Source organism: Bos indicus x Bos taurus, chromosome 10 (genome assembly GCF_003369695.1).
Source record: "Bos indicus x Bos taurus breed Angus x Brahman F1 hybrid chromosome 10, Bos_hybrid_MaternalHap_v2.0, whole genome shotgun sequence".
Classification (NCBI taxonomy): Eukaryota; Metazoa; Chordata; class Mammalia; order Artiodactyla; family Bovidae; genus Bos; species Bos indicus x Bos taurus.
Window position 1 is genome coordinate 45,461,563 of NC_040085.1, and position 18,960 is coordinate 45,480,522.

An 18,960-nucleotide genomic window follows, 5' to 3' on the forward strand; every position below is an offset into this window, starting at 1 on the left:
AGTTAGAGATATAGAACATAATGATAGACAGTGCAGGTAGAATGAAGGTTAAAAGGATGTTGTTGGAGCCAACAATTTACGGATCTTTAGTTAATTGATGACCTTTGAAAAGAGGCATGAAAATCAGCTGCTGACTGAAAAATTAAATTTAACAAGTGTTTATTGATTTGGGAATATACAGGAACGATTGAGACTTCTTTTTAAACCTTCAGGAATAGTCTCAGTTTATAATTGAGAGTCACAATGTGATAAATTTTGTATCAGAAATGTCCTCAAAGCACTGGTATGCACTGGGGGACCCATAGGAATATGTAGGAAGATTCCCAGTGGAGGTGGCATTTAACTTGAACCTTGAAGATAGGGGTAGACTTTTGACTGCTGGAGATAAGAATCTGTGATAATAGGAGAAAGATAAATATTATTCTGGCTGGACCATATTTATTTTTAGCTGTTGCAGCTCAGGAACTTCAGAAAAGAAACTAGCGTCTTTGGCCTGGAGTGATCTGTTTTCTGTGTGTAGGTTTATAGTGCCAAATCAAATAAATCGAGTTAATGGTCACTTTAAATCAGTATGATACAAGTTTTCATTCCATTTCAGTTTTAAGATTTATAGGTTTAATGATAGATTAGTTTAATAGTTAATATTGTTTGAGTGTCTAATCTGTACAAGACACTTCTAGATATGTTGGATACAGTGATGAACAAAGCAGAGTTTTTGTCCTAATGCCCTCTAGAGTCTGCTGATCAGAATAGTAGAGCAGCACATTTCCTATTGACCTGATTCCCATGACTCCCTTGGCCCCCAGCACCAGCCCATCTTAAAAACTATAGGTGGGAAGGGACATGCCTGGACCAGCTCCAAGTTTCTATTTCTTTGGAGATCAGTGTTGTGAGAGCATGTGGAAAAGGGGACTTTAGCTTACTCTCCTTCCCAGGGACATTCATACTATACCTTTCTTTTCCTGGTCTCGCCACTCTCCCCAAACAGAGACTGGTTGTGAGGGATGGGGAAAGAGGGAAAGGACCTCTGTCCACTAGAATTAGAAGGGGGAAGGATATTTGGGGGCTGCCTGACCCATTCTTCCATTCCTTCAAACTCACCGTCTCTCCTTGAAAAGGGGGGAAAAAAAAAAGCCTCCTCTTCTTTTTACTGTTTCAGTGAATCCTTGCTGGTTTTTGGCAGCTTTGGGAATAAATGGCATTTTCATGGGAAAGGACCTCACCAATCTACCTTTCAGATACTAGCAAAGCAAGTTTTTGTACAGTAACTGTCTGTGGAGCCACTCTCTTTTAAATTCACTGACTAGCATAAAAGTTGGGTTATTTGATTAATTTAGTGATTCATAGTGTATTATTGATAGAGACAGAGTAAAAGGACAAATGATTAGATAGTTGATCCTGCCTAGAGGATTTTAAGTAGAAAAAAGTGAGAGAACCCTATAATTTAATGATTACTCAAGAAAGCAGGTTTGCTTAACGACAAAACCAAGCCAGCTTTCTTAGCAACAAAACCATGCAACAGACGCATGGGACATGCCCCCAAACAGTAAAACAGTGGTAGGATGAGACCCACGTATTGATTGCCCAGTGAGCTCAGTAAGTTAATGGTCCCTGGGACATGCTCTTTGTACACATAAAAAACAATTTGTGGACTTAGCTTGACCATGGAGGGATAAGAAAATTCCCCTGCCCAACCTGGAGGAGAAACTAATGATGGAAAGATGATGTTTACTCAAGAAAGACAAAGTTTTCCACCCCCCTCCACTTTTCCTGACTACGAAACTAGCCCAGTAAGTACTCGGGACGTGGCATTTCTCCCTGCCTGCTTGTAAGCCTCACAAGGGTCCTATTCTAATAAATCACTTCTTATCTATCACTTTGCTCTTACTGAATTCTTCTCTGCACTGAGACATAAAGGACTATGGTATACCAGAGCTCTTCTGAGGCCCTCGAAATGACACTGAACTGTTTCATTATTAGAGAAATTATACCAAGTTTTGATTGTTAGAGAGTTATCTATAGCTAAGCCTTTGGATTCTGCAGTAAAATTCCTAACCTGGCAGTCACATTGAGGGAGGGATGGCTTGCTGGGAGTAGCGAGGACGTTAAGTCTACTGTAGTTAGTATCTAGGGAGAAGTGGGTGTTTTATGTGTGACTCTGTTGGGGCAGATGATCTGAACTGTAAATATTTCCCCTTCCTGGAGTGGATGATTGAGAGTTAATTAGAGCTATTTCCTGCTTGAGGTGGTATCACAATATATGTATTATTTATATCTGTGCCTCCTACAACAAAGCAAAAGCAAGAGGTTGGCATGCAAAGGAACTGGAAGAAAGGCCTTAGATTTAAAGCTGATCTTTGTTTTAAATAGGCTGAATATTCTACACCAATGACTCATTCTTTGTGAAAGAATATGCTGTTTGGCCTTTTCAGGGGAACTACAGTGCATCCTATGATTTAGCATCTCAATGAGGGCTTATTCATTAGTCGAACAAAGGCTTTTTCTAGAAATGGGGATTATATTGTCAGTAATTTTAGAGGGAAATGTCATTGTTCATTTTCATAGTTTATGTGGTGACCAGGGAAAATAGGCTCTTTTAGAAGTTTTTAAAGTATATGGGAAACATTTTATACTTGTTTCTTGTTTTTTCTATTGAGAGAGTATTGTGCTGACAGATTTTGAAGCATATATAATACTGTTTTGTGACTTTGGAAACTTTTTTTTTAATCCTAAATATCAGGCTTTCCAAAAGAATGTATATTTAAAATTCATGATAAAATACAATTTACAAAGAAATAAAACACTCTAGTTCTTTTAACACTCTAGTTCTAGTTCTAGTTCTTTCCCCATCACTTCATGGGAAATAGATGGGAAAACAGTGGAAACAGTGTCAGACTTTATTTTTTTGGCCTCCAAAATCACTGCAGATTGTGACTGCAGCCATGAAATTAAAAGACGCTTACTCCTTGGAAGGAAAGTTATGACCAACCTAGATAGCATATTCAAACGCAGAGACATTCCTTTGCCAACAAAGGTTCGTCTAGTCAAGGCTATGGTTTTTCCTGTGGTCATGTATGGATGTAAGGGTTGACTGTGAAGGCGGCTGAGCGCCGAAGAATTGATGCTTTTGAACTGTGGTGTTGGAGAAGACTCTTGAGAGTCCCTTGGACTGCAAGGAGATCCAACCAGTCCATTCTGAAGGAGATCAGCCCTGGGTGTTCTTTGGAAGGAATGATGCTAAAGCTGAAACTCCAGTACTTTGGCCACCTCATGTGAAGAGTTGACTCATTGGAAATGACTCTGATGCTGGGAGGGATTGGGGGCAGGAGGAGAAGGGGACGACAGAGGATGAGATGGCTGGATGGCATCACTGACTCGATGGACGTGCGTCTCGGTGAACTCTGGGAGTTGGTGATGGACAGGGAGGCCTGGCGTGCTGCGGTTCATGGGGTTGCAAAGAGTCGGACACAACTCAGAGACTGAACTGAACTGAAGTTCTTTTAAATGTACTAACTCTTGATGTTTCTAATGTTTTATATTACGGTGTACTAAATATAAATAGTCTTATTTTTTTTCCCTACACATTTATAAATAATAGAGTTTCAATATTTTGACAAATTTTTGAAGGTCATGGAACAGTTGTAATTTCCTCCATTGATTATTAAGATCACTTTGCATAGGTTCAGCTTGCTTGGTCAATTTTATTGCCTGTACTGATGTGGTAAGAGCCAACTCATTGGAAAAGACCGTGTTGCTGGGAAAGATTGAGGGCAGGAGGAGAAGGGGGTGGCAGAGGATGAGATGGTTGGATGGCATCACTGACTGAATGGACATGAGTTTGAGCAAACTCAAGGAGATAGTGAAGGACTGGGAAGCCTGTTGTGCCACAGTCCATGGTGTCACAGAGTCGGACACGACTTAGGGACTGAACAACTAATGTGGTAAAGTTAAACAGTGAAATAGGATTGAGAAGGGTCTCTGGAAATGCAATATGATTGCCAGGTGGCATAAAGGAACTGCTTGAAGTTACAGATTATAATTTTTGAATGAGAATAGGTATAGTTACCATTTTCTTCTCCAGCTTCATTCAACTGGAGGGGTACAGGTAGAGAGTTGATTTTTTTTTTTTTTTTAAAGTAGAGAGTTGAATTTTAACAGGTTTTGTTTGAGAGTTGGGAAGAGGAGGTGGCAAGGGAGTTTAAAGTAAATGAATGGAGTAATTATAATAATGATTGACTCTGGGATTTAAGCTGAATAAAGAGAAAGAGAATATCCAGTAGTGGACAGGATAGTAGCATTGGTGGATTGAAGGGTTTTTGAGATGTTGAAGGATTGCCTAAGTCTAAGGGGGAATGTTCTGAAAAGATGAGTGGTGGAAAGAAAGTAGGATGAGGAAATTGAGATTAAGAAGAGGTTTCGGTAATTAGTGTTGACAGGTTCACAAGTATGACCATGTAAGTGAGAAATCGAGGTAGGAGAAGACCATTGGAGAAAAGGTAGTGTATTTAAGGATCATCAACCTGAATGTTGAAATCACTAAGAATTATGATGGAGTGGTGTCTGAGAGAGTGATGGTGAATTAGGAGCTAAAAATAAGATAATAGAGGGAAGTAGTGATTTGGAGGCTGCAAATACTTACAGTAAATTGAAGTATTTGGTGGTATAGTCTCATGACCATAAAAGCTGAGCCCCAGTGAAAATAGTTCTAATGGGCCCAAGGCAGAAAATGATAGACAGTTGTGAGTCTTTAAGGAAGTGGGGCCAGGGGAATGTCTTCCTATGAACAGGGACCGTTCTGGGGTTTCCCTTGGTATTTGCTGGAATCCTCCTGATAGAGGTGAGGAGTGCTGCAGACTGATTCTCTTGACCCCTGTCATGATGGACCAGAGGAAGTGATTTTGTGCAACATTAAGGACTCCCTTGATGCCAGCCAAATGCAGCCTATTAGGGGTGAGATAGGGGCAGAGCAATCTTACTTTTGAATCCAGGCTATCTTTTTACTGGGGAGTGATAGCCTGCTAGATGGATGGTTGTTCTACTGGCTTCCTGTCAACTCCTGCTGATATATTAGCCTATTGATGGTATGGTATTATACCAGTATTTGCCTGACTTCTGATCATGTGGAGGAGTGGTAGGGAAGAGATTGACTCCAATATCACCTGTATTTACAATGTCACAAATACATATGTGTGTATATTTGTATATGTTTACATATGTAAGTCAACTGTGTATTTTATCAAGTACATGAGATACCCATTAGACAGTAGTTACTCGATTACCTTAATCCTAACAGTCACATGCCTAGCACCAGTACCGGTATATTGATGATGCAGAGTGCTGATGTGCTTAGTATTCAACATTATTAATATCCGGAAGATATATTTTATTGGGATACTATATATCCTAATAATAGAGAATGCTGACTATATGTAAATCAGACATAAATATTGTTTGTTGACTTCCCTTATCATTGCGTTAAAAATGATGTTACAGTTGTTTAAGATAGTGATATTTTTGTTCCGTTCCTCAGTTTTGTAAGATGTTTAGTTAAATGCTGCTGCTGCTAAGTCACTTCAGTCGTGTCCGACTCTGTGTGACCCCATAGATGGCAGCCACCAGGCTCCCCCATCCCTGGGATTCTCCAGGCAAGAACACTGAAGTGGGTTGCCATTTCCTTCTCCAATACAGGAAAGTGAAAAGTGAAAGTGAAGTTGCTCAGTCATGTCCGACTCTTCGCAACCCCATGGACTGCAGCCTACCAGGCTCCTCCATCCATGAGATTTTCCAGGCAAGAGTACTGGAGTGGGGTGCCATTGCCTTCTCCAAGTTAAATGCTATACACATATAATTTGTTCAAGTGTTGGCGAGGAAATTGTCTCTTCCAAAAGTACTTTGTAGCAGCTCTTTTGTGCCTGTGTAGGAAGAGGTTCAAAATGCATTTTATGGTATGCTTTGAATGAAAGGTAAATCCTAATATCTGTCATGATTATGTTATGATATTTGGTATTTCTTAAATTTGAATAAAATCAGGCATATCAACTGATTTCACTATATTTTGAAGTGTGTTAGTTAAACTGAATTATATATGAAAACAAAAAATGTTGTTTTGACGTATTTGTTATGTGGGGGACTTATAACTAGATTCCTAATGAACCTCACAGCTTTTTGGTTTCTAAAACTGAAAATCTTGATTGAGTAAATTCTCTCAAAAAACTGTTTGAAAAGTGATAATAGCACTTATTTCTCTAGACATGCAAAATGTTTATTCTGAGTGTTGTAGAGTCTATGTAGGTATCAGTCTTCAACTTAACCATATGACTGATTTTTTTCGGGGGCAAAAGTTGTATCTTGGGATAAGTGAAAACTAGTTTAAGATGAAAATATTCAGGAAATAGTGGTAAATACGAATACTGCTAAACATTTTCTGATATGCTGGGCCAAGAGTATTTTGATATTGACTGTGACAGGAAAACTTTGCTAAATGCCAGTGCAGCTCAGATATAGAATGAGTTCTTCTATTCTGCTTAACAAAACTTTTTACTGTGTATAAGGTAATGCTGCCTGCAGTACCAGACAGTCCCAAATTAAATGACAAAATGCGCTGAAACCTCTTCTCACTATTGTAACAGTTTAATGTGAATATTCATCATCAGTCAGCTTTTTTTCAAGAAATGACTCAGGAATCTAGGCTACTTTAGTTGGTGCCAATTTTACTCTTGCCGTTCTCAGTTTGTCTGTTTCCAGCCATTCAGATTCACCTGCAGTGCAGGAGACACAGGTTCGATCCCTGGGTTGGGAACGTCCCCTCGAAAAAGAAATGGCTACCCACTCCAGTATTCTTGTCTGGGAAATCCCAGGGATGGAGGAGCCAAGGGGGCTACAGTCTGGGGTCACAAGAGTCAGACACAACTTAATGACTAAACCACCACCTATGGGGTGATACTTTCAGGAACTGTGAATATCCTGTTATTGTACATTTTGACCTAATGGCTTTAGTACCCCTTAATGCTAAGTTGCTTCAGTCATGTCCAACTCTTTGCAACCCCGTGGACTGTAGCCCACCAGGCTCCTCTGTCCATGGGATTTCCCAGGCAAGAATATGGAGTGGGTTGCCATGCCCTCCTCCAGGGATCAAATCCAGGTCTCCTTCATCTCCTGTATTGGCAGGCAGATTCTTTACCACTGGTGCCACCTGGGAATGGGTGATCCTTGCGTATATCAAGGATCTGATAATGCGTATATCAGCTTATGCATATGGAGTTGTAAAATGGTAAATTTTTAAGTCTGTCATTTCTTCCACATTTATTGGTGGGAATTTTACAGCTGTTGCAGTCTTGACCTCTAGTAAAAACTAAAGTTTAAATCAGAGCTACTATATCAGTGTAGATAGGTTGACCATAACCCCTGCCTCCTACCAGCTAGTTTAGATTTATATTGTAATATTTAATTAGTATTTCTTATGGAATAGGTCACTAGTGTCCACTTTAGGTTCTAGATTTACTCAAGAAAGTGTTTTTAATTATAATTTTGTGTATTATAACTATAGCTACTTATAGATGTTTTAGTGCTTCCCCTCTCACCCATGTCTTGGTATTTTATTTTGACAATTCTCTTAATTATGGATACTAGATTGAGTTATAAAATATGTTCATGAACTAAGGCGAACCTTATAAGGTTCTCTTAATTATGGGTACTAGATTAATTATGGGTACTATAAAATATGTTCATGAACTAAGGCGAACCTTATAAGGTTCTCTTAATTATGGGTAGTAGATAAATTATGGGTACTATAAAACATGTTCATGAACTAAGGCGAACCTTATAAGGTTCTCTTAATTATGGGTACTAGATTGAGTTATAAAATATGTTCATGAACTAAGACGAACCTAACAAGGGAGAAGTATGTGAACTGAGAGAGTGGAATAAACTTTTAAATGACTACACTAAATTGAACAGCTGTCTGTAAATAGAAACAATTCAGTTAAAGCAAAATTAATCACTTTAATTAGAAAGGGAAAACAAATGATGATAAAATAGTTACTGCTCTGTAAAGCATTCACTTGAATTATACATTGAAGAAGTTTAAACTCAGTCTACTTTTACCACGCCATGGAGCATGTTTCTAGATTACTTTCCTTTAAGGCTAGTTGGTATTCATTGAAGGAATTCAAACAGATAAATATTGTATTAGCCTAACTAGTTCAGATTGAAGTAGTTTTATATATTTGCAGAATAAGAAATTTAATGTGTTTGAAGGGAAAGTTATAAATTACAAAATGAAGTAAATTGCAGTCTTAAAATGCTCTATATATCTGAAGTGGGCAAGGTTTGGAAATTTAAATGCAGAATAAAGAACGGTTATTGTTCTTTTTTAGACCTCACAAATCACTCATATGAAAAAAGCCTAGAGACCAGTGATGTTGAAGGAGAACTTTGGAATCTGCCAGACTTTTTAAAAAAGGAAGTTCATTTATTTGGCTATGCCAGGTCTTAGGTGTGGCATGTGGGATCTTTGGTTGCAGCATGTGAACTCTTAGTTGTGGGTTCTAATTCCCTGACCAGGAATCGAACCTGGACCTCCTGCATTGGGAGCATGGTTTCTTAACCAGTGGACCACCAGGGAAGTCCTCACTTGTCATATTTTAAAATTAGAATACCTAGCATAATGCCTTTCCCATTGGTGCTCAGTAAGCATTTGTGGCTTTCATGAATTATGACGGTTACATTTTTGTTTATAAGATAATTGGTGATATCTTAACATGTGAGAGTAATAGCATTTCTTCTTTGTGTTTTAGAGTATCCCCATAAATATGGTCCACAGGGGGGTTGTGCAGATCATTCAGTGTTTGAAAGAATGAGGAAGTACCAGATGACTGGTGTAGAAGAAGTAACACAGGTAAGATTTTAATACAAGTTTGTGTTTAATAAATGAAAGTGAAGTTGTGCGTGTGTTTCTGCATTTAACATGTATGTTCTAGGATTTCTAAAATATTTATATTATCAGAAAATATTTATATTTCTTAATGCTCAAAGAGGCCAAATAACTTGCTTATAATAAAAAATGTGATGCTGAGGTTTGAATACAATCTGCATGACCCCCAAATCATAACATGTCCAAAATATTCTCTTACATGATTTATCATAAAATTAAAAGTATTCAATCTGAATATGTGTTTAATATAAATGTCAGTGTTCATATTAGTATGAAAATTAGAGTGACCAACTTCCTCAGGTTTGCCTGGGACATCATTTTACCATTGAAAATCATGGGTCTAAGCAAACTCAGATGGTTAGTTACCCTAATAAAAATCACAGTGCTTTTAACATTTTAATTGTAAGTTTTTCTGCTGTTGACTATTGACCTTTGATTCTTTTTTGATTTTATTTTATTCATAGGTGATAGTTTTGTAGTTATTTAAAACACAAGTTTAAACTTTTTAAAGTTTTGTTTTTATAGTAAAAACATTTATCATGTATTTTAAACATCCTTTCTAAAAGTAGTAGGGTAGATTAACATTTCTTGAGTCACAAATGCAAATTTGTATGTTTTTTAATCTGCAGCATGGCATGAGATTATACCATTTCAAATGGGTCTTTCAAGTCTAAGTGAGATTTTATTCTTATATTCATTGAACAATTTTCTGTTGATCTCCCATATATTAGAATATCTGTGGCAGGTTCTGGAAATATGTGGAAATTAAGATGAAGCAAATTATCCTCACAAAGTTTATGGTTTAACTGGAGACACAGAAAAATTGAAGGTAGTAAGAAATAAAGAATTAAGTGAAGAGTTAATGCTTGTGGGTGGTATTCTACCCACAAAAAGACTAGTTAACCTAGCCCCGAAAGTGTTTGAGGACAATAATCAGAAACTGAAAGAATAAGGAGAAGTTAGATTGACCACGAAGAGATGGAAAGAGAAGGAACAGTGTATACAAGGCCAGAGAGATAGCCGTACCAGTAAAGAATTCTTAGCTTCAGGCTAGGGGTGAAAAACTAGAGACTGGGAGACTAATTAGAAGTTGTTGCAATTATTCAGTTGAGAAATGATAGTCACTTGTATGGATGTGTTGGCAATGTGGATAGATAGGCTGAAACCATAGATTGCTAGGTATAATAGAGTTTATCAGTGGCTAGATATAACATTAATATACAAAAGAAGTTTATGTATTTTTTTATATTAGCAGTAGACCACCAAAAATGTAATTCAAGAATGGACATCATTAAAAATAGTGTCAAGAATATCATGTATCAAAGAGTAAATGTAGCAAAGAAAGACCTATATAAGGAAAATTATGAAACTTTGTAAGAAATGTTACAGGTGACTGATTTTATTATGGAGAGATACACTGTATTAATGGAACTGATAGCTAATAGAAAAACATTAATTTTCCTCATATTGCTTTATTCATTCAATGCAGTTCCATGTAAATTACAGCATGATTATTCATAGCACTTGATGGATCATAGCACTTGATGGATCTAAAATGTTTCAAGAAAAAGTGAAGGCTAAGAAGAAATAAGGCCCATCTAAAGATGGTGAACAAGAAAAAGATTTACCCTGGAAGATATTAAGACTTACTAAAATAACAGAGAGAGTACTTTTAGCATAGGAATGAACAGATTGACCAGAGGGATAAAATTAATTGTCCAGATCCATACAGATATGAAACTTTGTTATGTGGTAGAGATAAAATCTCAAAGGAAAAATAGAGACTGTTGAATACATGGAGCCCCCCAAAAATGTTTATCCATTTGGAGAAAAAATGAAGTTGTATCTTTACCTCATACTATAGTTAAAACAAAACTCGGTAAGTACCACATGTCTGAAACAAAAACTTTGAAACTCTTAGTAGCACAAGTGGGTGGAAATTTCCCTTTCCAGTTATGCTAAAGTGACTGGCATCCAACTAGCCATTCTGCAAAAAACAACTGGAAAACCAAAACCAAAAAAAAAAAAAAGCCCCAATTATTTTCAAATATTGGCCAACAGGCAATGCAGGATTGACATCCCTGAGAAAGGAGAAATAAATATCTCTGATTTCTATGACTTTTTGACTGGAGGCAAAATTTCAGGAATGGCACAATGAAGGGCGCCTCAAGAAGAGTTCGAAATGCATAGCACTCTTGCAGAGTTGAAGAGATAGGTTAAGGTTCAGAAAGGCTAAGGTATCTGGATTTATGGACATAGTACCTGGGAGGAAGAGGGAGCTAAGCTGATAAGCTCTAGATATCTGCACAGTGGTCACCTTGAATCTTAGCTGGATTCCAACCTATGCACACACACGGTGAGATTCTATGAGAAAACTACCCGAGAAAGAAAAACTCCTGAGAAATCTATAAACTAAACAACTATCAAAAATTGTACTTGGTAGAAGTCCCAGTCCATGCTTGGAATAAGCTAATCTCACCCCAGTCTAAAGGAGTACTCCAGACCTGTACTGACTAAGCTGAAAAACCAAGCTTCAGAAAGATCAAAGTTCTTTTCAAGTAAATTAGCTGCCTGTCTTCTCACTGGAGAAGGGAATGGCAAACCACTTCACTATTCTTCCCTTGAAAACCACATGAGCAGTATGAAAAGGCAAAAAGATAGGACACTGAAAGATGAACTCCCCAGGTCGGTAGGTGCCCAATATGCTACTGGAGATCAGTGGAGAAATAACTCCAGAAAGAATGAAGCGATGGAGCCAAAGCAAAAACAACACCCAGTTGTGGATGTGACCGGTGATAGAAGCAAAGTCTGATGCTGTAAAGAGCAGTATTGCATAGGAACCTGGAATGTTAGGTCCATGAATCAAGGCAAATTGGAAGTGGTCAAATAGGAGATGGCAAGAGTGAACATCGACATTTTAGGAATCAGCAAACTCAAATGAACTGGAATGGGTGAATTTAACTCAGATGACCATTATATCTACTACTGTGGGCAAGAATCCCTTCGAAGAAATGGAGAAGCCATAATAGTCAACAAGAGAGTCTGAAATGCAGTACTTGGATCCAGTGTCAAAAATGACAGAATGATCTCTTCATTTCCAAGGCAAACCATTCAGTATCATGGTAATCCAAGTCTGTGCCTCGACCAGTAATGCTGAAGAAGCTGAAGTTGAACGGTTCTATGAAGACCTACAAGACCTTCTAGAACTAACAGCCAAAAAAGATGTCCTTTTCATTATAGGGGACTGGAATGCAAAAGTAGGAAGTCAAGAAACACCTGGAATAACAGGCAAATTTGGCCTTGGAATACGGAATGAAGCAGGGCAAAGGCTAATAGAGTTTTGCCAAGAGAACACACTGGTCATAGCAAACACCCTCTTCCAATAACACAAGAGAAGACTCTACACATGGACATCACCAGATGGTCAATACCAAAATCAGATTGATTGTATTCTTTGCAGTCAAAGATGGAGAAATTCTATACAGTCAGCAGAAACAAGACCAAGAGCTGACTGTGGCTCAGATCATGAACACCTTGTTGCCAAATTCAGAGTTAAATTGAAGAAAGTAGGGAAAACCACGAGACCATTCAAGTATGACATAAATCAAATCCCTTACTATTATTCAGTAGAAGTGAGAAATAGATTCAAGGGGTCAGATCTGATAGACAGAGTGGATAGATTTGATAGACAGGTTAGACCTGATAGATAGAAGAACTATGGACAGAGGTTTGTGACATTATACAGGAGACAAGGGAGCAAGACCATCCCCAAGAAAAAGACATGCAAAAAAGTGAAATGGCTGTCTGAGGAGGCCTTAAAAATAGCTGTGAAAAGAAGAGAAGTGAAAAGCAAAGGAGAAAAGGAAAGATATACCCATTTGAATGTGGAGTTCCAAAGAATAGCAAGGAGAGATAAGAAAGCCTTCCTCAGTTATCAGTGCAAAGAAATAGAGGAAAATAATAGAATGGGAAAGACTAGAGATCTCTTCAAGAAAATTAGAGATACCAAGGGAACATTTCATGCAAAGATGGGCTCAATAAAGGACAGAAATGGTATGGACCTAACAGAAGCAGAAGATATTAAGAAGAGGTGGAAAGAATACACAGAAGAACTGTACAAAAAAGAGCCTCACAATAATAAGATCTTCAGATAATCATGATGATGTGATCACTCAGCTATGGCCAGACATCATGGAAAGTGAAGTCAAGTGGGGCTTAGGATGCATCACTATGAACAAAGCTAGTGGAGGTGATGGAATTCCAGTTGAGCTATTTCAAATCCTAGAAGATGATGCTGTGAAAGTGCTGCACTATATATGCCAGCAAATCTGGAAAACTCAGCAGTGGCCACAGGACTGGAAAAGGTCAGTTTTCATTCCAATCCCAAAGAAAGGCAATGTCACAGAAAGCTCAGACTACCACACAATTGCACTCATCTCACTCGCTAGTAAAGTAATGCTCAAAATTCTCCAAGCCAGACTTCAGCAGTACGTGAAGCGTGAACTTCCAAATGTTCAAGCTGGTTTTAGAAAAGGCAGAGGAACCAGAGATCAAATTGCCAACATCTGCTGGATCATGGAAGAAGCAAGAGAGTTCCAGAAAAACATCTATTTCTGCTTTATTGACTGTGCCAAATTCTTTGACTGTGTGGATCACCACAAACTGTGGAAAATTCTGAAAGAGATGGGAATATCAGACCACCTGACCTGCCTCTTGAGAAATCTGTATGCAGGTCAGGAAGCAACAGTTAGAACTGGGTGGTCATGGAACAACAAACTAGTTCCAAATCGGGAAAGGAGTATGTTAAGGCTGTATGTTGTCACCCTGCTTATTTAACTTATATTGCAGATTACATCATGAGAAATACTGGGCTAGATGAAGCACAAGCTGGAATCAAGATTGTCAGGAGAAATATATATAACTTCAGATATGCAGATGACACCACCCTTTTGGCAGAAAGTGAAGAAGAACTAGAGCCTCTTGATGAAAGTGAAAGAGGAGAGTTAGCTCAACATTCAAAAAATGGCATCTGGTCCCATTGGAGACAGTGAGAGACTTCATTTTTTGGGTTCCAAAATCACTGCAGATGGTGACTGCAGCCATGAAATTAAAAGATTCTTACTCCTTGGAAGCAAAGCTGTGACCACCCTAGACAGCATATTAAAAAGCAGAGACATTACTTTGCCAACAGAGGTCTGTGTAGCCAAAGCTATGGTTTTTCCAGTAGTCATATATGGATGTGAGAGTTGGACTATAAAGAAAGCTGAGTGCCAGAGAATTGATGCTTTTGAACTGTGGTGTTGGAGAAGATACTTGCGGGTCCCTTTGATTGCAGGGAGATCGAACCAATCAATCGTAAAGGAAATCAGTCCTGAATGTTCATTGGAAGGACTGATGTTGAAGCTGAAACTCCAATACTTTGGGCATCTGATGCGAAGATTTAACTCATTGGAGAAAACCTAGATGCAGGGAAAGATTGAAGGTGGAAGGAGAAGGGGAATGCAGAGGATGAGATGGTTGGATGGTACCACAGACTCAATGGACATGACTTTGAGTAAACTCTGGGAGTTGGTGATGGACAGGGAGGCGTGGCGTGCTGCAGTCCATGGTGTTGCAAAGCTTCAGACACAACTGAGAGACTGAACTGAATAGAACGATGCTCAATAGTGCTTGTTAAAAAAGGACGCTGAATGTAGATACTTAGTGATGTAACATTTAGAATGTAAGACGTTCAGAAAACATTGCTGGATGACGACAAGCTCAAGAAGTTGAAATATGTGATCCATGATCAGGACAAAAAAAACAACCAGGTAGAAACAGACTAGAAATTACAGGCATTACCATACAAGGACTTTAAAATAACTGTTACTAATATATTCAAAAATTACTGAAAACAAAGAGAAGAGAATAGTGATTATAATGAAGGAATCAGGTATAATCCTCCCGTGAGGATTTAGCTAGTAATGAACAAATAGATTTTCAAAGTTATGTGGAAATGTAAAGGACCTAGAACAGGCAAAACAATTTTCAAGAAAGAACAAAAGCCAGAGGACTTACACTACCTGAATTTGAGACTTAACTATAAAGCTGCAGTCATCAAGATGGTATCATCCTGACCTCGGCATAGATTTATTACAGGTTATGGAATGGAATAGAGAGTCCATATCCGAATGGTCTGTTAAATTTCACAAAAGTCCCAAAGTAATTTAAAGGACAGAAGAGTGGTCTCACAAATGAAAGTAAAAGTGAAAGTCACTCAGTTGTATGTGACTCTTTGCAACCCCATGGACTATACAGTCCATGGAATTCTCCAGACAAGAATACTGGAGTGGTAGCCTTTCCCTTCTCCAGGGGATCTTCCCAACCCAGGGATCGAACCCAGGTCCCTGTATTTGCAGGTAGATTTTTTTACCAACTGAGCCACAAAGGAAGCCCAATAATCCTGGAGTGGGTAACCTTTCCCTTCTCCAGCAGATCTTCCTGATCCAGGAATCAAATCGGCGTCCTCTGCATTGCAGGCGGATTCTTTATCTACTGAGCTATCAGGGAAGGTCTGACAAATAGTACTGTAAAAAAAAACAAACAACAACCTCAATTTATACTCTATGTGCTGTGTGCTCAGGCGCTTCAGTTGCGTCTGACTCTTTGTGACCCTATGGACTGTAGGCCACCAGGCTCCTCTGTCCATGGGATTCTCCAGGCAAGAATACTAGAGTTGGTTGCCGTGCCCTTCTTTAGGGGATCTTACCGACCTGGGGATTGAACTCAAATCTGCCTGTGTCTCCTGCATTGCAGGTGGATTCTTTACCCACTGAGCCACCTGGGAAGCCTGTTTATACCATTATACCTTATACAAAATTGATGATAAATCTGCATAAAGGTAAAACATAAACTTCTAGATTAAAGCGTAGAAATTTTTCCAACTTTGGAATAGAAAACAGTTTCTTAGGACAGAAAAATAGCCTGCCCCCCCAGCCCAAAATTACAAGTTTGACTCTGTTAAATTAAGAACTTCTCAAAAGATATAGTTAAGAAAATGTAAAAAGAAGCCACAGACTGTGAGCAAAATGTCAACAGTACGTGTATCTAACAGAAGGCCTCTCCAGAATATAATAAGAACTCTTAAAGTGAAAGTGAAAGTCATGTCTGATTCTTTGCAATCACATGGACTATGCAATCCATGGAATTCTCCAGGCCAGAATACTGGAGTGGGTCCTTTCCCTTCTCCAAGGGATCTTCCCAACCTAGGGATCCAACCCAGGTCTTTTGCATTGCAGGTGGATTCTTTACCATCTGAGCCTCAGAGGAAGCCCAAGAACTCAATTAAAAAGAAATACATAAACCTCAATTAAAAAATGGGCAAAAGCGTTTGAAAAGACACTTGACAAAAGAAGATATTAAAAAATATTTTGTATTTTGAGATAGAGAAACTCTTTAATAAGGAATGAAATCGTTGACTACTAAAAAATTGGTATATTTCACTATATGAAAATTAAGAGTGAAGGACACCTTACAGTGAAGACTATGAACTCTGAGACTATGTTAACAATACATGACATTGACAAAGAATTGTTTTCAAAAATAGAGAAGTAGTCCTCCTGCTTAGAAAAGCTAATAGAAACCAACCTGACTTCAAAATATGAATATTACAAAAATGTGTTTATATATATTTGTATTTGCATATGTGTGTATTTGTTTCAAGGCATTAGAGAATTAACAGGTCTCTGAAAAAGTGTGGGGACAGATCTTTGGGGGAGAAAAAGGACACTTAGGAAAGTGACCCTGACACTTTGGGCTACTTTTTCTCTAGCTATATCTTCCAGTTCCTGAGTAGAAGTCTCCAGGTTCTTGAGGCTAAAGATAAAAATACTGTTTAGGGACTTTATGTTGAGATCGTGAATGAAGGAAGGGCTGCTCTCTAGAAGTGAAAGTGAATCAGAAAGTGTTCTACCTCCCCTCACAGGGGTTAGAGTTTCTCACCACATCTTAATCTCTGACTGAATTAAGGTAATGGAGGATTACTAACACACCGAGCCTCATTGCTTGCCGGAAGTGAAAATATTAATAGATCTTGAAAAAGATATCATTACTTGAAGCCTCAGATTATGTCTATGATTTTCCATGTACATTGTCCAGCCCTGAGTTCAGAATAATCAGCATATTAACAAATGAGACAACATGGTAGAAGAGAGGGAAAAAATTACTTAACTAAACGTTAGTCATTCAGGATTAAATGACAGGGTCTCTCTTGGTGGTCCAGTGGTTAAGACACTAGAAGGAGGATGGTTTTGATCCCTGGTCAAAGATCCCACATGCCTCATGGTATGGCACGACCGAAAAATAAGAAATAGAAATTTAAAAAGAAAGATAAATGACAGGTGTACACCCTCAAAAAGGTATAGCTGAGGTGTCAGACATGTTAACAACCTAAAGGTATCTGAATAATGAAATGATCAGACATAGATAGACTTTAATATATTCAAGTACATAAAGACAAAATTAAAAATTTCAGCAGAAAATTGGAAGTGAACAGAAGAACCTAATGGAAATTCTAGAACTGAAAAATATAATAACAGAAACTAAGAATTTGGTGAACTTAGACCTGGATAGTATGTCATAAGAAAAAAGAGTAAACCATGGAAACAAATGGGTAGAAAATACAGAAATGAGTTTAAGAGACATAGTGACACATCAGAAAGTTCTAAAGTATGTATAATTGATATCTCAGAAGGAGAAAAAATGAGAGTGAAGTAGAGACAGATAGTGGCTGAGAATTTTCCACATATGACAGAGAAAATCAAACAACAAATTTAGTAAACCCTGTTATTAGTTCAGGAAAAATCTTTCATGAAGAAAATAATACTTTACACAGTATTAGAAAAGTCTAAAGACCAAAAGATACACTCTTAAAAACAACCAGTAAAAAGTCCAGTCACCTTCAAAGAAGCAGCAGTAAAAATGACAGCTCGTTTCTCATTGGAAACAGTTGAAACCAGAAGACAATGGAATGTGCTGAAACAGTAACTGCCATCCTAGAATGATGTACTGAGTGAAAATAGATAAAAGTACAATGAAGACAGTAACTAAGAGAACAAACATGGAGTTGTCAAGGGAGAAGGAAATTATAAAATGTGAGTGTAAATTTGGAATTGTGGCTTAAAATTTAAGTTGAACTCTCAATTACTGTCATTACAGTTCACTTAGCATGGTGCTTTTAGATGTCAGCAAATACTTAAATCTTTAGATTCAACAGCAGTGTTATTTCTTTAAACAAATACTTATTGAGTGTCTGCCATTTGCCTGTGAAGTGTGTGTTGCCAGCTAGCAGTATAGTAAGAAGCAAACACAGAGATAATTTCTTCTTTCCAGAACTCATATTCTAGTGGTTGAAGTCATGGTGGTGGACGGGGGACAGAAGATGAATAACCACATGATTAACTGTGATGGACATGGGTCCATGGTTCTGTGAGGTGTAATATGGGTGATTTAACCTTTGCTAAGTCTGAAGAAAGAAGTGGACTAGATCAGGGAAGGCAGTATCCCCATGTGCAAAATACTGTGAAGGGATACAGATGACGTGTTGCAGGATTGGAAAGAAGTTCTGTTTAGCTGTAGCAGAGAGAGCTAGAGTTGGGTAGTGTTGTAAGGTCTCTGTGAAGTACTGTGGAATGGGACAAAACTGAACAGGTAAACAAAGTCTGTAGTGTTGACTAGGTGGTGCATCTAAAGGGTTTATGATTTTATTCTTAGAGTGATAGGAAGTCATTTGAAATACAGGTGCAGATGGGTAATATTTTCAAAATCATGTTTTGAAGAGATTGCAGTTTGAAGATCAGATTGAAGATCAGCCATGGACAGAGATGGATTCCCATCACTCTTAGTGCAGTACTCTAGGTAGTAAGTGATGGTGGCTTGGGCTAATGTGATGGACTAGAGGTAATGTGGGCAGATGCCCTAAGTACTTAGATGCTAAATTTGACACAGCTGGGTGATAGATTGGTAGAGGAAGATGTCAAAGTATTATAGAC

At 38.1% G+C, this 18,960-nt stretch overlaps 1 protein-coding gene across 3 annotated transcripts in view; it reads left to right on the forward strand.

Moving 5' to 3' along the window:
* Window positions 1-18,960, forward strand: part of ADAM10 (ADAM metallopeptidase domain 10) — a 143,587-nt gene that overhangs the window by 79,152 nt on the left and 45,475 nt on the right. For all 3 annotated transcript variants that reach the window (XM_027553890.1, XM_027553891.1, XM_027553892.1), the window contains one exon: window positions 8,796-8,896. In XM_027553890.1, coding sequence (XP_027409691.1) covers window positions 8,796-8,896 — 101 coding nt within the window. The remainder of the gene's footprint in view (window positions 1-8,795; window positions 8,897-18,960) is intronic.